Source organism: Culex pipiens, chromosome 1 (assembly GCF_016801865.2).
Source record: "Culex pipiens pallens isolate TS chromosome 1, TS_CPP_V2, whole genome shotgun sequence".
NCBI lineage: Eukaryota > Metazoa > Arthropoda > Insecta > Diptera > Culicidae > Culex > Culex pipiens.
Window position 1 is genome coordinate 104232643 of NC_068937.1, and position 27710 is coordinate 104260352.

The window sequence follows — 27710 nt, forward strand, 5'->3', positions numbered from 1 at the left end:
GTTGCTTCTGTTTTTGTCCTCCTTTTTTTGTTTTGTTCAGTTGTTGCTCTTGAGTTACGTTTAACCAACTTGGTTTTCTTCTGTTTTTTTGGTTAAGTTTTTTTCCCAGTTTGTTCAGTTTGATGATTGATTGGCCACCAAACAGCTAACTATATACTAACTTACTCAAAACAGGCACATATGAAACACAAGCAATAAATATTTGTCACAACCGGCGACCGTTGGACGTCCTTCGCATCCCCACTACAAACCTACTCCCAGCATCCCTGTGTGAACGCTGATCGTTCCTGTGACGTTTGCCCGCAATTCTAACCAAACCCTGAGATCGCAAGCACTGTAAAATTAAGCGTAATTACTACTGCAACAAACATTACAAGTTAAATATACCATAACAAATTAATGACTTTGTAGATATTTACCTAAATGTGGGTCCATTTCTAGGCCCATTGAATAAAATATAATTTAACCCAAAAATGTCGAACTCCTCGTCACAGTTTCCTGATGCAAACACCCAGTCAAATATATCCAAATTCTGTACACAAATTCTGTTTCAAACGCAACCATCGGTTCGAACACGGAACCGGTTGTTGCGTTTGAAACGGAATTTGCATACGATTCTAATTAGATTTCGTTTCAGAATTTGGATTGAGTTAACTGGGCAATGATCAAGCTCGAGCTGTCGCAGCCCTGCGAAATATGTTGGCTGACATATCGGACGGTCAGTCAAAAAAAAAACAGCTAGATGTCGCCTGACAAAAAACTATTGCTAGAAAGAGATAGCAAATCTGATGCAAACAAACCCACAGCTGCCATGTAAACATACTTTGAATGTGTTGGTAAATCTTTGACTAGAATTCCTTAAAACAAAACGGAGGTCATTTCATTAACAGGTCCTGTTAAAATATCTGATTTTGTTGTTAGAAAATCGTGACCATCGGAAAAAATAATAACATTTCCAAAACAAAGGTTGAAAATTGCTATTGAAAGATTATATTGGGAATGTTATAGAGAAAGACAACAACAACTCAAGTTACGGCACATGGAAAATCATTCAATCATTGATCGAATTATTTATGTGATATTCCAACTTTATTGTCCTAACCAAATATGTTATCATTTTTTCATTGTTGCATTTTAATTGAACTATTGGAAAATTTTTACCCATTTTCATAACCCATTTTTTTAATATGGCTTTGACAATTGGAAAATTTTTACCAATTTTTTCCATGGCATTATTTTAATTCAATTTAATTAAAATTTAATTCAGTCAAATTTTAAATGAATTCATTTTCTATCCTTGGCTGAATGTTTAATATTTAAGGTTAAATGAGTAATAAAATGAACTGAAATTTTGAATTTTTGAATATTTTTATTACATTAAAAACCAACAGAAGGTTCAAAAATATAAATGGAAGTTTTGGAACATGACAGCTGTTTGTAAGAGCTCAGTACGCTTAAATGAGTTTATTCATCTTTTGATAAATTCAACCAATCACATGTTCAGTGTGGTTACAACACAGAGAACAGATACACATCTTGGTTCTAACTTGTGTGTAAACCGTGTAAACTAAAAAAATGCGTTGCATACAATCTTGCATCAAAGAAGTTAGAGTGTGCAGGATACGCTTGGCGGCGCCACCGTCGCGGCTGAGAATACTTGACTTAACAATTAAAAAGGCTAAATAATTTCGAAAGAAAATAAATGTTATTCTCGTTTAAATATAAAATTCACTTCTGTATAATTCCAGTTGACTAAAAATAATGCAAAAATGCATTAACATTAACGAAAACATAACAGAAAATTCATTCAAAAATGATTTTTCAAGCGACAACTTAAAATAGTCCCTTTACACATGTTATGTCCGATTTAGTTTTGTTTACCTTCTTTGGCGCGTAAAATTACAACCCTCTGATGAAGGGCAGTCAGACATTGGTCTGATGTCGTTCGTACGGAATGTTTTATGCAGTGATTAGATGGTCCAACGTTCTGCTACTGTAGGCCATCATGATTTTGGAAGTGGCGCTATCTAGGCGGATGGTGCACACCCTAGCTCTTTTCAACGTATTTTGGTTTGAATTTTTACACACGTTTTTCAATGCTGTTTGTTCAATGATATACATCTGTTCTCTGTGGTTACAATGTTTATTGAAAGTGACTATTTATTAGCACTATAATAATGGTTCAGCACGGTGAAGTTTTAACAGGTAATTTAATTCAAAACAATACCGTTTAAAACTAGTAAACTTAATATTTTTAAAAGTATCTGAAGCAAATTATTTGTTATGAATCTTAATTTGGAGCAAACACAAAATAATTCTGATTGGGAATTTTCACGTTTGCCATATAAATTTTTACATTCCATCTTCATTTCTAGCCTCTAACTCAAATTGAAGTCTCTTGATTGTCTCAAACTCCAAACAACATTTAGAAACCTCTTTTTCAATCAATCCACCCCACAATTTCGAGGTCCCTGCGCTCATAGCTCGCGGTGCCCATCACATCGCGCTTAAAATGACTTGACTTGTATAAAATTGAATTCCCCACCCATCAGCGCATCGGCTTCCTTCGTCGTTCTCCGAGCTCTAAACTTTGCATCATCCATAAACGATTACCTTCACTGCGATGAAACAAAAACAAAACAACTCACGGCAACCATTTTCGTCAATTTCCACCGCTGTCATACAAACTTTGAAACGTGCCGCCGCCACCCTTTCAAATTTTCGATCGATATTTCCCAGGCGGCCGAAAAAAATTTGCACGTGAAGTCACCATGTACCCAAAAAAAAGCTGGTTCTAAGGTCGTCCAGGGGACCCCGTTTCTGGTTCTCATAAATAACAATTACTTATGAAAGTTTGAGCATTTTTTTAACGGGCTGCTTTTGCACTCTCACTTGGAGGGTGAACTCACCAGGTGAATGTCGTTGGACTCACTATCAAAGTGGAAATTGCATAATTTTGGCGAATTCCTGGGCGTCCTTTTGTCGAGGCCAAGTCGTTTAGTTTTGGGTTTTGTCACAGGCAACATGAGCAAAACCTTTAAAAATTAAATGGGTTAAAACCTTGAAATTTGTCTAACCCAAAAGAGAAGTGCACAAGTGACAGTTTGATGTAAAATACTCATTTCACAGTTTGATAGAACTGTTCTACCCAACATTGAGTAGATGGTGTTAATATGACAGATTAAAAACAAGTTAAAAAGTTACGACCCAAAATTGGGCAAGAAATATTTTGATACTTAAACGAAATTGTATGTACATAAACATGAGAAATTTATGAAAATGTTTATTCAAAGCATAAATTTGACAAATAAATTCAATTTTGACACTTTGAAATTTAAAATAAGCAGTGCTTGTGGATCTTAATTTGCAAAAAAAATGCGTGACACTAACCTTGAAAAATCCTCTTTCTCTCACCAACTCCTTCTAGCGGCACCTTCCCGAACCTTGGCAACCTAAAAAGAAGAATAACGTCAACCGTGTTTGTGTGTGTTTTCCTAATCCCCATTCCAAAAAAGGACGAACCATTACGCAAAACCAACTAACCAAACTCTCTGTCTCTCGTGTCTGTCTCATAACCGTCTATTTCGCCATAGTGACATCTTGTTTTCTTATATAACAAATCAACCATATATTTCGCTATTCTTCCAGAAATATCATCTTGTTGGGTCACAACGCGAGGTGAGTGTAACATTTGCAACAACAAAAAATATATCGTCAAATATCCTTACTTTTTTAAAAATTTCTCGTTTATTTTTACTCACATTTTTTCCTTCAAATATTTTATCGGCTTATCTTAATCGTACAGTTAGAGTAGCATACTTTTAGAACTCAAAGCAAACATAATTAAGACAAAATGCGGCGCGACAAAATGGGGAGCTTTTAATTGTCAGCGAAAAAACCTGAAAAACGCCTCACGTTAAAGCGTGCGAGCTTAGCGAGAGAGGCTGCTGAAGCTGCGATAAGCAGCGTACACAGACGCACACAAATACATTCACACACAGAACAAACAACCACTTGAAAGCTCCCGCCTCATGGTTTTTCTTCGTCAGCTGCTTTCAGATTTCGGCTTTTTTTGTATTTGCTTAGCAAACACAAACACACTTTCACAAATTTTCACATTGAAAATCGCATCAACTCATTTTGTCGCAAAGGGATAAATTACACTGTTTCGAGGGAGTTGGGAGCATCATTGTCTTAAAATTGGGTTGCATTTCCAAGATTCAAGTGAAATCATTAAAAAAAAGTTTTGTTTTTAGCAAATCTGATCAATTTTATGTTGGAGTGTAGCCAACCTGATATATCTTACACGCTCATCAAAAATAACTAAATTTAGCGTTATTTTTACTCAGATTTTGACAAATCCGAACTAACTTAGGAATGAGTTCTGAATATTTTCTTCTTTTTCAGTTTTTGGTGCCTTTTTTTTTGGAACAAAGCTTCAAAAAAAGATTACTCAAACTCGAATAAAATTTACTCAAAACTGAGTAACAATAATACTTCCAAACACATTTTTCTGAGAAGCGTTTTAACGAAATCTGAGTGTAAATAACTCTGTTATTAATTTGTTTTGATGAGTGGGTAAAAAGATTATTTTGCCAAACTTTACTTCACCGCAAACCGGCAAATTAGTTTTAGTTTCGACCATTTGACAGGGATATTCTTTGAGTGAAATTTTATAATCCTGAGTGAATAAAAATCCTTTCAATATGCGCTAATTTGGCAAAACTCTGTGAAGAAAAAACGAAAAATGACATGACTAAAATCGTAGGTTTTGTCTTCTAGAAAATTCTGAGTAAGGGTAAACAAAATTGCAGGAACCATCAAAAGTCTGGGCTAAACTTTTCCCAATTCTTAGCAAATTGTTTTTTTCGTGTAGAGAAATTCTCTCGAATATCGGTCATCGATATCTTGTTTCTTTTATTTGGCCTAAAATTTGAGAGACCTTTGCTATGCCCAAAGAAGCCATTTTTCATAAATGGTTTGTCAATACAAGTCTTCATACAAACTTGACCGATGCCCATACAAAAAATGTATCTCAATCTGTATTTTGAAAAATTGAATACAAATAAATTTTTTAACCATTCAAAATTTGTTTTTTTAACACAAAAAGCCGATGTGCGCAAAAACAATTTTAATAAATTTTACGGTTTTGGATGCATTTTAACGTATTGAAAAAGTTTTCCAACTATGATCCAGGAAGGGTCAAAATAGTTTGGCAGTGTTGCCAGTTTTGTGGGTAAAAATAACCGAACACCTTCATTTTTCTTGATTCTTTTTCTTCTAGCAGCAATATATCAACAACCAGAAATCTTTTAATATCTTTTGTTACTACAGAGCGAATTCGTTAATTCAAATTTCGCTACTTCGAATGTCCACTAATTCGAATGCTCGCTAATTCGAACGTATTCGAATTAAAATGCGCTCGAGCGTCAAAACCAGTTGTCAAACTGATGTTGACGCTTCAACACCATTGTTCGACAATTTCCGAACACGTGGTTCCAATTAGCAAATTTGGATTCGCTCATTCGAATGCAGTGCCATTCGAATTAGCGAATCCGCCCTGTAGTTCATAGAAAATTTTCTTTTGATTAGAAATATTATTATCATATATGAGCAAACATGAGTAGAATTTTAAAAATGCATCATTTATATGTAAAACGGTTTCTGTTGAGTGCATTCCGATTCAAAATCCAATTTTATATCAAAAATGTTCGAACATTTTTTCCGAATTCGCAAATCACGATTTTCTTTTCAAAAAATCCTTTGTCCAAAAATAATTGTCCACACTCTATACAAATAATTTGTATGGAAATTGTCCACGAGGAGCTTTCAAAGTGTCCACGTGGTTTATAGATGGTCCCTAAACATTTCGACTGTTAAAAAAAATCTTTTTAAAAAACTCTTTTACGAAATCTTAGTAAAAATAACTTTTAAACAGGTGGCAAAAAAATCGTTCGTATCGTTCAGAAATAAATTATATTTTTTTTTGCTTAAACTGATTTTTGATAGATTTTTATGTTCGCAAGATTAATTTTTTTAATCTGCAAAATAAAAAAAAGAATTTCCTATTTTCCTTTCTTGTTAAACATCATTAAAAAGCTGGAAAAAAAAGAATAAAAAAGATGATATGACTTAAATTGGTTAAAACGCAAAGTCTTGCTTGATTCTGAAACATCACATTCTTCTTGCGCCTTTAAAAATGATCTGAGTGCGCACGAAAATTTATCACAAAATAATGATTTTCTCAGATTTGTATGTGTACGACTGCATTATGCCCGATTATTCAAAATCCCTCAGGATGGGTACTATTTAATTCAGAATTTGACAGCTAAATTTAACTCCATTTTAGGCAAATCTGCTTGTTTTTCGATAATTATTGAAACAAAAAAATCTGGGTTCAACCACGTTCAACTATCCATGAAATGATTTAGAGCATAAACCCCTAACAATCACCCAATTTTGCACAACAAAAGCTACTCATCCGTGCGTGGAAATTAATAAAAATACGACGCAATGCGACGCATGCAATCTAGTCGTCTAGGCTTGCTTTCTCTTCGCAACGACGGTAGACGAAAGGCATCTTTTATGTTTTTTGCTGTTGTTGTTGTTGATGCGACAGCCGCATGACTCTCATCATAGCCAATAAATAACCCCCTCCTAATGAAGATGGATGCCCTGTTTGGGGTCTGGTTTGCTGACAGCAACCTAACTGATGTTTGCATTATGGATCATTAATCAGGAAGTCAAGTTGGGTGCGGCTGAAAAATTGTCGTTCTGTTTCAAAATGAATCAATTTTCCATTTATTTTTTTTTGTTATATTTGAATTCTACATTCAAAATCAGTGGCACTGTTGCGTGCATTACACGCTAAATTAATTATCTGCCCAACAGAGCAGAACACGAACCGTTTTGGAGGTTTGGTCATGGCAAAAGAGTAAAATAAGCGGAAGTTTTACTCAGTTGATTTTTGGCAACCCAATTTATCGAATCAGTGACCTGTTAAATTCACTTAAGCTTATGACAAGTCTTAGGAAGTAAATCCACCAAATCTGCATTTTCCAAATGGAAAATTAGCGGAAAACTTGTATGCAAAATAAAGTGCTTGCTCTGCTGGCCCGGATTAGTGTTATATTTTAATCAAGTTCTGGTCACCATAACCTTGAGGGCGGCGTTTCGCCAAAATTATACCATTCCCTTAAAATATAAAGATTTGATCAGCTTCGCCAACACGCCTCAGCCAGGAAAGAACAGAAACTGTCGTGGCCCATAAAACTCGCCATTAAATTACCATGCGACTCGGATTTTTGGCGTTCCCCCCTCCAAACTTAAGCCTTTTGTCGCTCGGCCCGAAAAGGTCGCAGGACACTTTTATCTTTCGGTCACACTTCCCGACCGTGCGACCTCTGCTGGTGGCAACTTGAATTACTTTTTGACAGCCAAAGGGGTGGCACAACATCACGCATCCCTTTTAAAAAATAAGATTATACAATAAGGAAGGTCTTAAAAAATGTTATAGTTTCATTTGTATGAAGTGACCAACCTTGCAATTTAATGACCTTGTTTGTTTTGAGTCAGTTATCTCTTATCATTTCATTTCCTTACTACAGGTTCTCCTCTATCACTTTTTCAAAGAGCCACCAAACAAGTCGTGCCAATTTTGGCGTTTCAATGCTCTGTCTACAGGCAAAAAAAGAACGCAATTTAATCGCAAACTTTTACCACAACACTTCAGGTGGTAGCGTGCAATATGAAACAGAACACGATCATAATTCGATTGACACTGGTGTGCATAAATCTCCCTCCTCCTCCTCCAGTGGCAGTTACTACTTTTGGGGGACACTTTATTTTTTATTTTTTCGAGAGAAACGCCGCAACACCTTAACATTGGCCGTGGATTAGTTTTCCCCTGACGGTGGCTGCAGGCTGGCAGGTTTTGGGAACGGTTAAGTGCATATTAAGGCGAAGGTTGTACCTGGCCCGTGTGCGCACGCCCAGCTTAATAATCCGATAAATTTGTCTTTGTTGCAAATTATTGTTCTTTTTTTATTAGTTGAGGTGACATTGAGCCGTCGATGGCTGTGGAGAAAATTAGTTAAGGGTGGTTGCGCTGTAATTGACGTTAAAATGTAAGAGAATTAGTAAATTTAAGCATAATTATAAGCCTTTTTAATTAATCGTGATAAAAAGTACACGCTTATTTTTATTTAATGTGAATCTCATCCTTAAAAACACCTACAAAACAATTAAGATAAAAATAATTTACTCAAAAATAGGTAATTTTAACCCATTTTTAGAGGCCTGCAAATGATGCAATTTTCATTCAGAGCAGCGATGCGAGAATCATCATCACTGTCACTTTTCGTATATGAACAATGTTTGTAAACAAAACGAAATACATTAATTTAGGTGGTTCTAACAATGAGATTCACAAAAAAATCTTCTTCTAAATGATTTTCTTCGAGAAGTTCGGTAGCGATATTGTTTTGCGTATTTCGCCTCCTCTCTCTTTCGCGAGTGAAGAAGTTCGCAAGCGGAAAATTTTTTTTTGCGATAATTCCATCCCTGATTCAGAGTAAATTATCCCCGAAGTGGAATCAATTTGACCTAAAAAATTTAATTCTGAGTTGAATTCTGAGTAAAATTTACTCAGATAGGAATTATTTTGATTGAATTAACTGAACAAAATAAATAAAATTTCTCAAATTTTCAAAGCGAGATTGTGATAAAAATTTAGTGAAACTTTGAATAAAATACCCCCAATTTTAGTAAACCAAAGACTTAATTAAAACAACATCAAATTAAGATAGATATAGCTTTGACAAAATCTAAGTGAAAAAAATTGCAAATGGGTATGTTTTGTTAAGCGTACAAAACACGCATAATTTTGTTCGTCTAACCTGAATTTACTCGAAATAATTTGTGCTGTTTGAGTTTTGCTGAAATTGTAAGATTTTGACCTCAAATTAAGTTATTTTAAATGAGAGTGTAGTTTAAAAAAAACTAAAAACTAAAAACTAAAAACTAAAAACTAAAAACTAAAAACTAAAAACTAAAAACTAAAAACTAAAAACTAAAAACTAAAAACTAAAAACTAAAAACTAAAAACTAAAAACTAAAAACTAAAAACTAAAAACTAAAAACTAAAAACTAAAAACTAAAAACTAAAAACTAAAAACTAAAAACTAAAAACTAAAAACTAAAAACTTAAAACTAAAAACTAAAAACTAAAAACTAAAAACTAAAAACTAAAAACTAAAAACTAAAAACTAAAAACTAAAAACTAAAAACTAAAAACTAAAAACTAAAAACTAAAAACTAAAAACTAAAAACTAAAAACTAAAAACTAAAAACTAAAAACTAAAAACTAAAACTAAAAACTAAAAACTAAAAACTAAAAACTAAAAACTAAAAACTAAAAACTAAAAACTAAAAACTAAAAACTAAAAACTAAAAACTAAAAACTAAAAACTAAAAACTAAAAACTAAAAACTAAAAACTAAAAACTAAAAACTAAAAACTAAAAACTAAAAACTAAAAACTAAAAACTAAAAACTAAAAACTAAAAACTAAAAACTAAAAACTAAAAACTAAAAACTAAAAACTAAAAACTAAAAACTAAAAACTAAAAACTAAAACTAAAAACTAAAAACTAAAAACTAAAAACTAAAAACTAAAAACTAAAAACTAAAAACTAAAAACTAAAAACTAAAAACTAAAAACTAAAAACTAAAAACTAAAAACTAAAAACTAAAAACTAAAAACTAAAAACTAAAAACTAAAAACTAAAAACTAAAAACTAAAAACTAAAAACTAAAAACAAAAAACTAAAAACTAAAAACTAAAAACTAAAAACTAAAAACTAAAAACTAAAAACTAAAAACTAAAAACTAAAAACTAAAAACTAAAAACTAAAAACTAAAAACTAAAAACTAAAAACTAAAAACTAAAAACTAAAAACTAAAAACTAAAAACTAAAAACTAAAAACTAAAAACTAAAAACTAAAAACTAAAAACTAAAAACCAAAAACTAAAATCTAAAAACTAAAAACTTAAAACTTAAAACTTAAAACTTAAAACTAAAAACTAAAAACTAAAAACTAAAAACTAAAAACTAAAAACTAAAAACTAAAAACTAAAAACTAAAAACTAAAAACTAAAAACTAAAAACTAAAAACTAAAAACTAAAAACTAAAAACTAAAAACTAAAAACTAAAAACTAAAAACTAAAAACTAAAAACTAAAAACTAAAAACTAAAAACTAAAAACTAAAAACTAAAAACTAAAAACTACAAACTACAAACTACAAACTAAAAACTAAAAACTAAAAACTAAAAACCAAAAACTAAAGCAGGTATTAGAATATGACAAACAAACTCTCACTTTTTGACTGCTCTGTATGTTTTCCTGCATTTGTTTGCAGAGACGTCAGCCATTTTGCCTTGTTTGCAGCAACTGGGTTTGCGAGTTTGGCAAACTGTCAAACACGAAAAAGTGCGAATTTGCTTGTTTGTTTGTTATAGTCTAAAAACTAAAAACTTTAAGCATTTGGTTATTTGCATAAGAGTTTACACTGTTTCTTTCTGTTTTCAAAATGACTGTTCCAATGGTTTTTTTAATGGACATATAAGCTGAGCTATTCTCTACGAAATCGGTCTTTTTTTTTGAATTTTAATTTTTGTATTTTTCAATCCGGCTGCCCAAAGAAGCCATTTTGCATCATAAGTTTGTCCATATAATTTTCCATACAAATTTGGCAGCTGTCCATACAAAAATGATTTATGAAAATTCGAAAATCTGTATCTTTGGAAGGAATTTTTTGATCGATTTGGTGTCTTCGGCAAAGTTGTAGGTATGGATAAGGACTACACTGAAAAAAAATGATACACGGTAAAAAAATTTTGGTGATTTTTTATTTAACTTTTTGTCACTAAAACTTGATTTGCAAAAAAAACACTATTTTTATTTTTTTTATTTTTTGATATGTTTTAGGGTACCGTCAGTGGGGGTGACATTGGGTCTGGGGGGTGAGATTGGGTCAAAGTGATTTTTTACGGATTTTACCGTTTCTCAGGTTATTCTCAATGAAACTGAATTTTGTTAAAAGGGTTGTGTATGTGACATCTTAAGATGACTTCGCTGAAAAAATCTCGTTCCTAGAACAAATCCTTTTATTTGGGCAGATGTCTGAATTTGGGGTACGTTTTTGGTCAAAAATGACTTCTCGAAAATTCATTTTTCTAATATTTTTGTTAGAATTGCTCGAAAACTACCCAAATGTTTGAAAATATCCATTTCAAACATTGTAGCGTGTCAATACGATTCCCTCGAACAAGAAACACTGTTGGATGTCTTGTTTTTACCATATCTTTGTATTTGAGCATCATTTTAGTTTCATTTGACCCAAAGTCACCCTCTCTAAGGAGTGAGATTGGGTCAATTTTCAAACTATTGGCATTTAAGGTAGTGTTCATCAAAATCCACCATATTTTTGGAAAATGTTAGTAAACTATCTAAGAACAAATCTACGTTGAAAGATTTTCGATGTTATTTAAATTGTTTTTGTTATTAAGAAATTACGAGAGGTGTATCGTTTTTTGACCCATAGTCACCCCCACTGACGGTACATAAAATGCCAACTTTTCAGAAATTTCCAGGTTGTGCAAAAAATCTTTGACCGAGTTATGAATTTTTAAATCAATGCTGATTTTTTCAAAAAATCGAAATATTGGTCGCAAAAATTTTTCAACTTAATTTTTCGATGTAAAATCAAATTTGAAATCAAAAAGAACTTTAGTAAAAAATTTGGATAAAGTTAACCGTTTTCAAGTTAAAGTATTTTTGAAAAGCTGAGCTGAAAAATTTCTCTATATTTTGCTTTTTTGAACTTTGTTGATACGACCCTTAGTTGTTGAGATATTGCCATGCAATGGTTTAAAAACAGGACAAACCCACCATCTAACGTCGATATCTCAGCAACTAATGGTCCGATTTACAATGTTAAAATATGAAACATTAGTCTTGATTTTATTTTTTTGAAAATATTGTTTTCGAAAAGATCCAAAAATTTCACGAATGTTTCATAATTTAACATTGTAAATCGGACCATTAGTTGCTGAGATATCGACGTTAGAAAATGGTGGGTTTTTAGGGTGAAATTAGAAAACATCAATTTTAATTTAATTTAATTTTACATCGAAAAATGAAAAAGTGAAAATTTTTATCGACCAATATTTCGATTTTTTTTAAAATCAGTATTGATTTAAAAATTCATAACTCGGTCAAAGATTTTTTGCACAACCTGGAAATTTCTGAAAAGTTGGCATTTTATGTCCCCTAAAACATATCAAAAAATAAAAAAAAATAAAAATAGTTTTTTTTTGCAAATCAAGTTTTAGTGACAAAAAGTTAAATAAAAAAATCACCAAATTTTTTTTTACCGCGTTTCATTTTTTCAGTGTAGTCCTTATCCAAACCTACAACTTTGCCGAAGACACCAAATCCATCAAAAAAAAACCTTCAAAAGATACAGATTTTTGAGTTTTCGTATATCATTTTTGCATGGACAGCTGCCAAATTTGTATGGAACATTATATGGACAAACTAATGGTGCAAAATGGCTTCTTTGGGCATAACCAAGGCACCAAAGGAGTTTCAGCCAGCTTAAAAAATACAAAAAAAATCGAATGACCGAAATCTGAGAGAATTGCTGTAAATTAGACGATTAAATTATCAAATATTGTAATGTTAAAAACATAACAGCAAACAATATTAAAAGCAAGAAAAAAAGTCACATATTTTCAACCGAAAATGTCTCGATTGTGCCCAAACATCGCTGCCACGTACCATGGAAAACCCCGACCCAAAACGAAGCGGAAAGCCGACACATAAATAATGAAATTTAATTAAATCTATAACTTCTCAAGCGCCTCCGTCGCGCGCACACATACAGCCTCCTCCTAACACATACACTGTGATCGAAACCAAACTTTATCTCCCCCGATGAGGCTGCCTCTTTTGGGGCCTAACCCATTATCATCCTTGCGGGGAGAAGACATTCGATGCATTGTTTATGAAGCTTGTTTTATATTAAATCAGGGGATTCCCACTTGTCAGACGGTGATGACAACAAACAAAGCCACTTCCTCACCAGCTCAAATTAGAGGCACGCTCAACACTACCCAAAATTGAGGTGGCTAATGCAAACGAAACACGATTGAAAACGCTTCTTTCTAATCACTTTTTGACAAACCTTTTTGCACAATTCAAAGTCACGCGAAACTAGAACATCTTCACCTTTTCTTGAACTATTTTTGACAAATTCAACAGCTTCAACTTTTTTGACGAAAAATGTGTAACTCATCCCTTCCAATTGTATCCTCGTTCCAGATATACTGCAAAAGAGGTAATCGTTTAACAGAGTCCTTGAATTGTTGATGAACCTTGCTCAGAGCAAAGAAAGTAACAATTGTGGTCATAGTCACCCCCACAAACACACTCCCCAAAAGAGACCAAAAAAACCTACTCAAAACAAACCACCCAAAACCAATTTCAATTCCCAGCCTCAGGTGAGAAGTTCTAATATTGCTTTCTTCTTCCACACGCGTCCCTTAAATCCCCCCCCCCCCCAACACCCCCCCACCTGTCTCTGCCTCTGCGCCTATCTCTGTCAAACTCACACCCATTGTCACGAAATGCAATAGCGGCAGCAGTTTTGACCAGCAAACTGTGGATTCGTTGCCGACGAAGACGACGGGTTGTTGCTAGTCTCCTGACGGAGTCACCACTTGTAGTGGCTTTTTAGTTTAGTGTGTAGATGAGCCCCCAACCCTCTCCCCTTCAGCAATTTTCGGAAAACCAACCCGAGAACCCGAAATGGTTTTCCACTTGTAAGGCAGAGTAGCAAATCCACAGATTACGCACCACAAACCAAAAAAAAAGGCAAGTTAGAGTTGGCAAACTGGAAATGGAAATTTTTCAGTAAATATATGCAACGAATCCTTTTTTTACTGTTTGAATCGCCGAAAGTGACAACCCGAATGTGTACAGTCTTGTGTGAGTTTGAAGCGACCGTGTTTTAAAACCCAAAAGTTACCCAGGTTCTTATGACGGTGTAGATTTGACATCCAAGTTGTCAAATCGTGCAAAATAGTGTAAAAGGTTCGTAGCGGGTTCTTGTAAATTGGCAGTGCATCCCGCTTATACTCGATTAAAACATGTACTGACGCACTATTTGTTTTCAATCATACGCTACGATCCTATATTGTTTTGTTTTAAACAGCAAAGTTTAAATCAAATCAAATCAAAATACCCCTTTTAAAATATTTATTTTACAGTAAGTTTACTATTGATTGAACTTTAATAAACTAACTTAAAAATTAGTTATTTTGGGTCATCTTTCTTCAAAGTCTCACGGTCATAAAAATTACTTATTACAGAGTTGTTTTCACCCTCACTTCGTCAAACTACAACATTTTTAGTGAGTTTTAGCTGGCTAGAATCGTTTAACTAATTTTTTAGTAACTTTCATGATTCACTACGGTTAATGGTTTCTGGTCATTTGCAGTTCGATTATCTTTGGCCGTTTGGTGTTATATGATTTTTTTTTATAATTTTGAAAAATTATGTTTGGGTAATTCTCTTCCAACTCACACGAAATCGGGAAAAGTGGCCCCGACCCCTCTTCGATTTGCGTGAAACTTTGTCCTAAGGGGTAACTTTTGTCCCTGATCACGAACCCGAGGTCCGTTTTTTGATAACTCGTGACGGAGGGGCGGTACGACCCCTTTCATTTTTGAACACGCAAAAAAAAGAGGTGTTTTATGTAAAATTGGATGCCCGGGGATGATCAGGGACAAAAGTTACCCCTTAGGACAAAGTTTCACGCAATTCAAAGAGGGGTCGGGGCAACTGCTGTGTGAGTTGGCGGAGAATAACCCATTTACAAGATTAACTTGAGTTATTTAAGTTAACCAACTTTGAGTTATTGGAATTTTTAAAGGGGGACAATCCTTTGTTGATTAAACAAAGTTGATTGGAATTTACTCAATCACGAGCTAAAATCATTTCAAGAGTTTTTATTTTAAGAGGTCCTATGACCATGTTTGAGTAGAGAACCTATATGTTGAAGGGGAATGTTTCTCTCTGGATTCGAATCGAGCTGTCAAACAGGGTTTCAATCGAGTGACAAGACCTTGAAACCCAAAGGTTGGATTCTGCTAAAAATATGTTTTAATCAGAAAAAGATATTTTTGGTATCATACATTTTGTGAAACACAAAAGTTTCACAAAATTTGTTAGGTTTGGAATGTCGTTTTTCGATCAAAAATATTTTAAAGAGATTCCAACCTATCGCTTGCAAGGTCTTGTTGCTCGATTGGACTTCTGTTTTGACATCTTGATTGGAACTCAGAGAGTAACATTTCGCCTCTCCATATACACCCTTACCAAAAATCATGATTTTTTGAGTTCCAAATCCCACTTTTCATACGATTTTTTCAGTTCAACCCATATAACCATTTTTATGGTTGTAGTACCTGAACTCAAAAAATCGTATGAAAAGTGGGATTTGGAACTCAAAAAATCATGATTTTTGGTAAGGGTGCATACGATTTTTTGAGTTCAGGTCTAGGTTCAGGTACTACAACCATAAAAATGGTTATATGGGATGAACTGAAAAATTCGTATGAAAAGTGGGATTTGGAACTCAAAAAATCATGATTCTTGGTTCTCTATTTGAGTGGTGTAAATGATATTTCGCTCCATGAAAGATATTGTAGAAAAGAGTATGAAAAACTGATTAGCTACCGATAAAATGGCGTAGTTTCATCCATTTCTACACTATCTAGAAAAGTTACTCAAATTTGTAAAAAAAATCTTAGGATTGAGTATTTGGGCCATATATTTATTTTCGAGTAAATGACACTTACAGTTTTATTTAACTAAGAGATATTCTTTCAAATTATACATATTGAATTCTTAGTGTTTTCCAATAAGCAAAATCTGTGACTTTGTCTTAGTAAATGTTTTGAAAATATTTGTATTCGAATGATATGAAAATTGCAAATAGGTTTCATTATTATCTTAAACTTTGAACCGATAAATGCCAAGATATCGTCAATTTGAACATGAAGGCTCGTTGGAAAACATTTAGAAAAAAACACGGAAAAAACGGGATTTTGTGTGTTTAATTATTGTGATTTTAATTTAGAGGATAACTTTTTCCTAAATTATCCTCATCATTACCTACACTCTTATTTCATTTCACCCATTTTTCGTTTTAATCGAACCTACTCAGAAATAAGTAAATGGGGTATCTGTCAGAATTCTGCAATGAATTTCACTTAATTTTCGCTACATTTTGAGGGAAATTCCCTCAAAGATGCCATGTTTACTCATTACTGAATTGGTAAGTACTGTTTATATGAAGTTTCCTAGGTTTGAATGCATTTATGGCATAACAAAGTCAATGTCCAAACAAGCTTGCACAAGATTGTACACTTTCGGTTACCAACTGTTTTGCCTACAATTTTCTCACCTTTCTCTGCATAATAGCCACAGCGCTACAACAAAAACCAACGGAAACAGGGAATTTGTATCCGGTTTAATCCCTTCTGCAGGTTCGACCTTTTTCCACCAAGGTCCGAAAAATGCTTCCTGCTGCTTTTAATGCTGCCACAAAAACTGAAACTCCGATTCGCCTTCCTGAAAAAAAAATTGCACCTTTTCGTCTCTAAATGCCTCATACACCTTTACTATATATGATCTTGCTCCGTAGGGAGCATCATTTCCACCTCTGGGAAAAGGCTGTCTGCGACCAGTCTGTGAGGAATGTTGCGAAAATAACTCACAAAATTGCTTTTAGAAACGTTTTTACATAAAAACACCTTTTTTTTCCTTAGAAAAGGTTTACAACATAACCTTAAAAAACAGCTTGTAGAAAACCATCAAATAAAAACATGATAAAGGGAGACTTCCCCTCAGACTACCCTTTGTTTAGAAAGTATTCTTTTGACAGTGTTCAGACTTACACGTCAACAAAAACGTACACATTTTGCAGAAAAGTTCCTAATCAACTAACAACTCTAATTATCATTTTTTACATTTTTTAAAGATTCTGTTTATTGGACCATTAAAATGTTTGCCCTAACCACCAGATTATTCAACCCAAAACTAAAACAATTTAAAAAAATAATTCGCGAAAGCCCCACTGTCGCAAAGGGGAAAGCTAAAATGACCAGAGGGCTGACACTGCACCAAAAACATACGCCAACAAACTCCCACACTCACACATACAAGGGCTGTTTGCACTGTCTAGTTGTTTCTACATAGTTGTGTTGAAAAGCGGCATCGTCGCTTTTTGCCTCTTTTTTGTCGGCAAAGTGCACTAATTAGTGCATGCTTGCACAAACTCACCATGGACACGTGTGATGAGCGTTTAGGAAGGATGTTTTGCACCCTTTATTCGTAGAATTAATTAAAAATAAACACCTAAACATGCACTAATCGTGCAAAAGGCCGAGCTTTATGAGATGTTGTCAAGTTTTTACTGCATTCTGAAAAGAGACTTAAGAACTTTTATTTTTCAAAGTTTGCATCAAACTGGTGAGCTTAAACTATTTAAGAAAAATTACTTTCGAACTTTGAATTTCGTCCAAATTTCATGAATATATCATATTTTTTGAATTTTATATTGATGAGCGAGTTTTGGGAAGTTTTAAAACTTCATAATCCCGGTTCGAGAATCGAACTCACGACCTGTGGATTGGAAAATCCAGCACGCCGCTAGTCGAAACCCATCCCCTACCGGTCAGTATTCCCAGTGTGCAGATTTACTCTTTGAAGGGATCTGACTTTGACGAGCCATCGGCAAGGCGAAACCCGTAACCTCAAGGCCACCGTTGCTCGGCATGAGAAATAGTTTGAATGCAAAAATATTTTCGTATTCTTTTAATTCCTTTTAACACTTTATTTTCTTGTTTCTTAATTATTTTTCTGAGGTTGAAACCTCATTAGCAGTTCATTAAATAGCTGTATGTGAACTAGTTAGAATTCATGATGTTTAATTAAAAAAAATATTACATTGTTTAAAAAAATAACAATATTCAAACAATTTATATTAAATATTCGGAAATCAAATATATTTTGGATTGTTTTTGTTCTTTCAAACAAATCTGTTAAACCGTCCAATGCTTAAATGAAGCAAAGAGCTTATGGGATTTTTTCACACAAATAAACTTTTTTTACACTAAACTTGAAAAATTAATACTGAGATTTTATGTAATAGCGTCAACTGGGACGAATCGGGACTACAGTCTAAATAGGGACAGCAGTTTTGAGAGCACTTAAAACTTTGAAATTTGGAAACCGAAGCACTATATTTGTTGTTCTGTGTCTGTTCTATCCCAAACTAATCAAAAGCATCCAAATGTTGTGCAAAACCAATTATTTTTGAAAAAAATACTGAAATTTAAAGTTTTTGTGTTGTTGTATCAAATGTTGATATCAAATTGCTTGAAATTTCCTTTAAATATGTATAGTAATAGAGCAATTCCAGCAGTACCCGTCAGTCATAAAGAAATTGCCAAAAACCGCAAAAAAAACCTATTTTTTCAACATTTTTATTTTTAAAACCGCTGTATCTCCACAAGGATTGGATACAGGACAATGGTCAATATGGAGATTTTTATGTAAAATTGTCTGGGGAATCGATTTCGACTACCGGTTTAAAAAATTTTGGCGTTTAGACCTCTTTTCAAAAATACAGTTTTAGTAAATGATTTTTGTATTTTATTAGGAGAGACATACCATCCTGCATTTTTCGTGAGTCTTTTTGTAACATCTTAGGCTACTTCTTCAAAACATTTTAACGAAAAAAAATCGTGACATCACCTTAAAATTTAACTTTTAAACTTAAAAATCAAAAAATCTCATAAAAGTGGCGTGTATTTTTATTTCAGTGTATTTTTCCAGAAAGTCCATCCAAGTTTGTCTGTGACCACTTTTTGATACGATGCAACGGCTTCGAGATAAAGTAATTTTTAAATTACAAAATACAAAAATATTTAAATAACTTACACCCTTCTCAAATGTTATTTTCGAGTACAATTGGCTTTATATACACAAAAATTGCTAATATAGGCCTAGGATAACATGTCTACAAAGTTTCATAGAAATCGGAGAGGGGCGGGTACAAAATTACCAGAAAAATTCCCGATTTGAAATGGAATTGCTCAATAGCCTTTTTTTAATGCTTAATTTTGTTACAAAATTACGTATTTTTGAAAAAAATGATCAATTTGGTGTTTTTTGTAATGTGTACATCAAAAGATCGGAAATTTCATATAGAAATCGATTTAAAAAATTACTTATTTAAAAAATTTCAAATTTTTCACAAAACTTCGTAATTTTGAAAAATACTCAAAATTGATGATATTGTAGCATAGGTATCAAATGATGGAGAATTTCTCATAAATGTGGATAGTAATAGCATTTTTAGAAATCATTAAAAATTTAACAAAGGGATTTTATAATATTTAAAAAAAAGTCAACTTTGACGGAATGTGGTTAAAAATATTAATAAAAAAAAATGGGTTATTCTGAAATATTTCTGTTGTATCAGGTTTAAATAATAATGACAACCCAAATATTAAAAAAAAACTTTTTTTTAGATATTTTCAGCCATATTTCGTCAAAATCTTCACACCTTGAATTGATTTTTAATTAGTTTTGAATAATTTTCTAACCTAATCAAACCTAAGCCCAGCCAATATTTCGGAAGCATCATGGAGAATGTTAACACTATTGTTTTGAGTTGTTTTCACCTAAAATTTAATTTAAACAATAAGTAAGAAATGTTTATTAAGCTCCTTCATAAAGTGCTCGCATCAGCAATGACAAATACTGAAATGGGTTTTTTGGATGTGCGACAAAAGGTCGAATGAACAAAAGGTCGAATGCCAAAAGGTCGAAAGACATAAGGTCGAATGGACAAATGGTAATGGTAATTCGACCTTTTGTCCTTGCGACGTTTTGTCCATTCGACCTGTTGTCCACTTTCGACCTTTTGTCCATTCGACCTTATGTCTTTTGACCTTTTGTCATACATTCATGAGGTTGGGTGTGAATGGGATCAAAGTCACAGACAAATGGATATGAAACTCGAAAAATGCTCGATTTACTGACATTGAATGATATAAAAAAAACTTATGAAAATTAAAGTCCAGTTTTGAGAGGAGGTTTTCAAAGAATTTGCTAAGTTTCTTCTAGAAGATATACTGAAGTGAGATGAACTCACGTCAATGAGGTCAGGGAAACAGCAAAAAATCTCTAAATTGCTCGCATATTCCTCTGACTTGATGAAATTGACTACTGCAAGGCAATTACAATTACATTCTATTAGTAAACAACACATTTAAGCAATAGTCATTCGGATAATCGAATACAATTAAAATTCGAATGGAACTAAACATTATTTTGAATTTAAACCTTAAATTGGAAACAAATGTAACTATCGCATTGCACCAAGCTTGTTCACCACATCGACAATTGTCAGCAACGTGTTTTGTATTGCTCAATAACGCACAATTATCCTTCTTCAATGTATTTCTGTAAGAACGCTGCCAGCACCATCCATTAAGCATATATTTCTTGCTCTATATTTATCTCTATTTATCTCCATTTTTCAATTGCTAGTCTAGTTTTTCTTTTTCTACTGCTATTTCCACTTGTATATCACACTTACTTCCCTTTTGACTACTACATACAACCTTCTTCTCTCTGTCTCTGTGTTTTATTCTGGAAATAAAAAAAAACAACCCTTACCCTCAACTCTACCCACCAAACTATCCCCCCACCACCGACAACCACAAACAACTCCCTTATAAAACCCTGCCAATCAAACAAAAAACTACGCGCCTCCACGCAGTCGGCCGGCATTCTGTAGACGGGACATTGTGGTGGCCTCGCCGACCTCCACCACCAGATAGAACTCACCGTCACCCGGATGGACCACCCGCCACTTTCATCTTCATCTCCATCACAGTCTTCACCTCAACCTACACCATCAACAACAACAGCAACATCAACAACAGGCCATTGTTACAACGACAACCTCGTCATCCTCGCCGGCAACGGATCATCACTGAAAGGATCATTAACATCATGCTTGAGAAGGTAAGTCCGATTGTGTGTGAACCCTGAAAGTTGTACCCACCGGAACAGAACGAAACTCCCCACAAGCGCCCCACCAACTCCCACCAAATACTCACTCTATCTTTGTGCTGTTCTCTTCCCTGTTCTAAATCTGAATCCTTTGCTCTGTTTCACTCTCTCTAATTAATTGGCTCTCATGTATCATTCAGAGGAATTACACCGGATCTTTCTGTGTTCAACGCACACACACACCCACTCGGAACAACACTCACTCAATTTGCCCACCCAATTTACTCAGACCGGGGAGGAAACGAAATTGTTGTGGGAGTAACTGAAGCATATTTCTTGTCCCACTCCTCCTCAAAATGGAACGCAAGACGAGCAAAAAAACAAAAAAAGTTTCATGAAAAATATCTGCCGAGGGAATTTACCACATGCCACGAAAAAGTCATTATGCTTCAGGAATGAAAGTTGGTCGCCACGGGTCGGCGAATGGCCTAATTTTTGTCCTGCGGTGGTGGCTTCGCACCCAATAAAAAAGCGGATTTCCCACGAGTAGGGCACTCTAGGTCACGTCGCAGCTATTCGTTAGCAGATGGCGTTGCCGTTGCGGGTGGGACTTGCGCGCGAGTGTTGCATGCAAGTTTCATTTTGTGTTACTCACAAGTTTCAAAGCATTTTTCTCAGTAAATCGCGTTAATTCGATTTCCAGCAAAAAATGGTCTCAGTCATAAATTATACCCCGAATGAAATTATGATTTTCTGTTTGACTACCGCAAACAAAAAAAACCCATTCACGATTATGTTTCAGTGCTGCGCATCACCGTTACAAAAGATATAGGAAGGCGAATAATATCACAATAAAACGAAACAGACCTCGCGCTTGTTCTGGTGGGGGAAGCCGCGTGGGAAGGTGGTCATTTGGGAACAATCTTGAAGATGGTGTTTAATTTGGTCAGTGCTTAATCTTGAGCAGGCTTACCGGTTTATATCAGGGTTACTGTCTTGATACGAAAGTTTTTTTTTTTCAGTAAAAAGTGCTTTTTGTTTCCTTGTAACTGTTTAATAAAATAATTGAAAATAAAAAACTGAAATGTTCTTTTTGTGTAAAAAAAAAAAAAAATAAAAAGCTATAAATAGTTTTTTGTCGAATTCTCTTTAATTGCTTTCCAAACAACATCGAATGCAGGAGGAGATTTTGAAAATACTTGATTGTAGCAGTAAAGGACAAAAAAAGTTAAGCGTACAAAAGTTTTGCTCGATTTGCTTATTTAAAATCACTCAGTTTTCGTCAAAACCGTATTAACTCCGAAATGAGTAAATGAAGCTCCTTTCAGTTTTGAATTGAATTCTGAGTGACATTCACTCAAATCTTTTGGATGCCGTATATATGACTGCTCGCAGCATTACGTAATAATAGAACTTTCCCTTAGTTCATCAAAGGTAGAAATGAAAATTATTTGTTAAAGAATATTTTTTGTATCGTAAAATATGTTTGAATTGAGAATATTTCATATCAATCTATCTAAAGAACTGCTTTTGTTCAAAAGTATGGAAAAAATCCAAAAATATTTAAAAAATTATTTGTTTGATTAAGGCCGTTGCAAATAGTTTTTGAAGTTTATGTCCCTCGACTGTGCCCAAAGTCAAGGGGGGTGCAATTTACACTGTGCAATGACATTTCACAAAAGCTCACCGTATTTTTAAACGAGTTCAAACATGCTAAATATGATTAGATTCAGATGATTAGACATTATTTCCATTCAAATTTTGAAGTTTTTTGAAAAATATTGTTTGTCTAGTCATGTTTCGGATCGATTTGCAATGGGGGAGGGTACCACATAAATTTTAAAAATACTTGCAAATGCAAAAGTATAAGAATCACAAAATAATCCATATTGTTTTGGTCACCGTGAACTGATATTAATTAATTTTAATCGGACTAGTCGGTGAAATCTGACACAAATTTTAGAAGAAAGTTGAGGAAATTTTAGGTGGATTGGTCGATAAGTCTGTTTAGAGTCTTAAAAAAAGAAATAAAGGACGGAAAACTAAATCAGCTAAGGGCCTTTTTAGGAAACATGTGTGTCAGATTTCACCGAAATAGTCCAATTAAAATTAATCAATAAAAATATATTTAAAATCAGACTGTTTCACATGAAATTTTTTAAAGAACTGCTCGTGTGTGAAATCATGAAAAATTCACAATCTATTACATAGATCTTTAATACACATTCCAAATTTTGTCCATTCAAACTTTTGTCCATCGACCTTGTGCCTTTCAACCTTTTGTCAAACATAAGGGAGCATCCATATACCACGTGGACACTTTTTTGAAATTTCGAACCTCCCCTTCCTCCCCTCGTGGATAATTTCTATACAAAACAAATCTTTTTTGTATGGAGCGTGAACAATCGCTATTACCCTATAAAAGATTTATGAGAAAAAAACATTGCGTCATTAAACCCTTGTTGAACCACAGAGACATTATGCTCATTTATAAAAAGGTATATTTTTGTCGATTCGAACATTTGTTCACTTTAGACCTTTTGTCTATTCAACTTTTTGTCTTTCGATATTGTATCACTCTAACTCGCTTGTTCCTTTTGTATACAACTACTACAAATACACTGTTTGTTTACACTTTGCTTGAGATCGTTTATCTTGGTTGCATCATTTCGATGCTTTTGGGCTCTTTTAGGCTAGTTTGATAACCTTATACACTGGAATCACAAACTATTTTTTGTTTGTTTTAAAAGTGCGCGTGAGCTCCGTTTTATAAATGACAGTTCATCTTTTTTCAGTTTGACATTTTTCGACATATCGGGATACAAACAAAAAAGTTTCAAACGAAAAAGTGACCAAGGGAGCGTTCTTTTATTACGTAACGCAGGTGGGGGGAGGGGGGTCGGATGCCCTGTTACGCTCCATACAAAAATTTGAAAAATTGTATGGAAATTTTGTTACGAGGGGGGGAGGGGGTCTAAAAATCCGTTTTTTGCGTTACGTAATAAAAGAACGCTCCCCAACCACCGGGGTTTGAGGTTATTGTCTATTGTCTTGCAAAGCAAGGAAACGATTCGGCAGCAAGTTTGTACTGGTTTGACATTTGCTGAGGGTGCCGAAAATTTTGATTAGTGCTTACAAAAGACAATGCTTCTCAGTGAGAAATTAATTCGAGATCGAGCTTAAATCGGCCAAAAGCTCGAGCCAAAATTCTTACTGGGTTGCTGGGATTACTATCTACACGCACATTTGAAATCACTCAGTTTCCTTGAAATCCGAACCCACTCAGAAATGAGTTAACGGGGGATCAATCAGATTTGACAAATTTTCACTCAGAATTCAACAATAATTTAGTGAAATTCACTCAGATCCTGAAATTCGCTTAAATCTGACAGATGCACCATTTACTCACGTGGGTGAAATTCATCTAAAAAATAGGTAAATACTAAAAGAACACCCACAATAAAGGCCGAGATAATAGCTCTACCAAAATCAAATGGTACACGCATGTTTCAAATCACTCAGTTTTCGTCAAAACCGAACCTACTCAGAAATGACTAAAGGGGGCATCTGTCAAATTTGAGTGAATTTCACACAGACCTGGGTGAATATCACTCAGTTTTTCGTGGAATTATGAGTGAAATTCACTCAAATCTGACAGATGCCCCCTTTACTCATTTCTTAGTAGGTTCAGTTTTGACGAAAACTGAGTGAATTTGAAACCACCACGTTCATTCATGTTCATTCGTTCAACACACAAACAGTTTATCCCAATGGGTGGCTTATATCAGCAAATGACTCCCATATTCATCAAACTGTGGTAATCGATACGGCGAAGGCGCGGATTCGATATGTAAATGGTCTTTAGTTCGATTCTCGATGTCGACACTTGTTTTTATAGGTGAACTTTTCTTCTGAAATTACAAAATCTATGTTTTTTATTGGTCCACTCGATAAATGCTTTATTCAGTATGTACTTTTGCAATTTCTCTCACCTTTTTCTATTGTCTCAAATAAGTAAATTTCTCTGATGATCCGCTGAATCTCGACTGCCTGAAATCTTGAGCCTTGAATGTTTCCCTCTACACACTAAATCCAATCTCGCAAATTGGCATTTTACAAATTCATCGCCGGTCATTATCCAGCTCTCCTTCAACTATCGCTTGCAATGTACCCACATTTGAGTCAAACGTTTGAACTCTAAATTTCAATCTTCATCTCCCTGCAGCCCTCAACTGCCCTGTTTGAGTAAATAGTTGATGAACCTTTTCTCATGCAATCTTTTCCTTTCTTTTCTCTCTCTCTCTCTCTCTCTCTCTCTCTCTCTCTCTCTCTTTCTAACCTCACGTCTTCTGTCTTACAACACCTACCACACTACCAACACCGCATCACCGCTCTCATGCTGTCCTTTCTCCACGTGCAAAGCAAAAAAAACACCCTTAAACACAAACACACTATTGAAAAACAATAACCAATCAACGCACCAGTCGCCGACGGCCACAACAACGACCACCAAAAGTGGGCAATTAATCGAAACCACCGCCAGATGTCACCCGGCTCCCGCTTCTCGGTAGTTCAAGGACGGAACGCGAGAGGTCACCACCGCCACCCGGTTAAGGTAAGACGCCCCCCAAAACTAGGCAATCTGAGGACGACTGAGCGTATTTGTAGGAACGGCGCGATCCTTAACTAAAAATGGGTGTCTAAATATAACATATTTTTAACGTGTATTTCACCTCTGTATATCGCTCAGTATATTTGTCGGATTGGTAGATTTGTATAGTGTGCTCTCACTATTACTCCTTCTTCGCTATAAATAGTGTGCGAGTGCGCGCGTGTGTGTGTATATTTCAATTTTCTTTATGTATCCGCTTATAAATGCGCTATTAATAACTCGATTTCCCTTTTCTACCTCTCCGTAGTACTTATTTACCTACCCTTCTTGCACACTCACACACATTCACAGAAGTACAACAGAAATCGACAGGTTTCTTCCTTTTGATGACTCTCGATGAGGACATAAATTGTCAAACAGACCTTAAATTTCTAAAACAAATATTCGATAAATATCATTTAAAATCAAAATTTGTTGGACTAATATTTAGAGTATTATAAAAAATGTCTCTTCCGTTTGTCTGTGGTGCAAACGTGTTCCGTGAAAAGTCAATTTACACACACTCACAATCGACACACACCTTTTCAATGGGAAAACGATAATCCTTTCGTCGAACTGGTTAAAAACTATTTGTTATCGTCATTATTGGAAAACCGTTTTGTTTGAACATGACATTTAAGATATTTATGATAGCAGAACGATTAATTTTTATAGTGTAAATGACAAGTTCAGACATTTACTTTCACTCTTTACCATAATCATTCTTCTACAAAATTAGTCAACATTTTTGTTAACATTCATGTTGGACTTCACGTTTCTATTCTCAATTTTGCATAACCTCACAACTACAATTAAGTTTAAATGTCTGATATTTTAAATAAATATTTTTAAAGCACATTTATAACACGACCAAAATTTGTTACGAGAAGTTCTGATATAACTTGTATTACCTGTTCAAATCTTTTAAAAGCAAAATTAACGCACGACCAAACCAAAATTGAGCAGTCCTCTAGATTTTCGCAGATTATTTCGCGATTTTTTAATTTGAGTTTCATTTATTTGGATGAAGCCTTGTACATACATTCCCTATGCCAAAAGCAGCACTTTTGCATCATTAGTTTTGTTTCATACAAGTCTCCATACAATAAAATTTGTATCTTGAGATGGGATTATCTAATCAAAAAAATTGTAGATTATAATTAGGACTACAGAGCGGATCCGTAAATCCAAAAACTCGCTAATTGAGTCCTAAAATGAAGCTTAAGTTTGTGATATTATTGTTCACACCGATAAAGCTAATTTTTCTGGAAAATGGAAAATGAATTTTTAAATTAATTTTGAAAAAATTAACTTCGCGACCCTTCTTGACAGAAAAGGTCCTACTTGACAGCTCGTTCCAAGGGGACCATAGTTGACCCATCGAAAAGATGTGGTCTTGTCAATAAGTTTATTTGTATTAAGATGAAAACAAAGTGATTAGAAATGGTTTTCAATCGTGTTTTTTACCGTTGTACATAAAAATTGGCATAGGGCTTTAGGACCGAACGTATTCGAATTTAAAAAAACATTCAAACGTCAAAACTGAGCTGTCAAACTAATGTTTACATTTCGACGACCCCTTTGTCCGTCGTTTTCCTAGCATGTAGTTTCGTGCTTTTGACAGCTGTCTGCCGTTCCAGTTAGTGAATTTGGATTCGCTTAAGCCTGATCTACAGTGGCTAACAGGCATGCCAGATTTTGCAGATTTTCGGGCACATCACAAACACGCAAATGAATTTAACTTGATTCAAAAACAATCTTTTCAAAAACTTTTTCAGCAGAAGAACCACAATACCTTTATCTATTTAGTGAAAAAATCATTTCATAAGATATCAACGATTGACATAGTTAAAAAATACGTTTGAGCATGGATCCTGTGCTAAAAAATCTGCAAATCTGG

General features: G+C 34.1%; 1 protein-coding gene and 1 long non-coding RNA gene across 14 annotated transcripts in view; both read left to right on the forward strand.

Annotated features, from left to right (window-relative positions):
• Window positions 1-27710, forward strand: part of LOC120426217 (putative thiamine transporter SLC35F3) — a 169965-nt gene that overhangs the window by 138709 nt on the left and 3546 nt on the right. For 2 of the 13 annotated variants that reach the window (XR_008212778.1, XR_008212780.1), the window contains 3 exons: window positions 3649-3678; window positions 13387-13565; window positions 20924-21171. The exons of 1 other annotated variant lie outside the window; for it this stretch is intronic. Coding sequence is in view for 9 of the 12 variants with exons in the window: in XM_052711649.1 (XP_052567609.1) it covers window positions 3649-3678; window positions 13387-13402; window positions 13701-13801 (147 nt within the window). In the remaining 3 variants the exon portion in view is untranslated. Of the gene's footprint in view, window positions 1-118; window positions 393-3648; window positions 3679-13386; window positions 13566-13700; window positions 13948-20923; window positions 21172-25643; window positions 25775-27710 lie in introns of those variants that run through there. 10 more of the 13 variants (XR_008212779.1, XM_052711650.1, XM_052711652.1 and 7 more) reach the window with 7 other exon arrangements.
• LOC128093830 (uncharacterized) overlaps window positions 1-27710 on the forward strand; it is a 94004-nt gene that overhangs the window by 58745 nt on the left and 7549 nt on the right. The gene's annotated exons all lie outside the window — the stretch shown is intronic.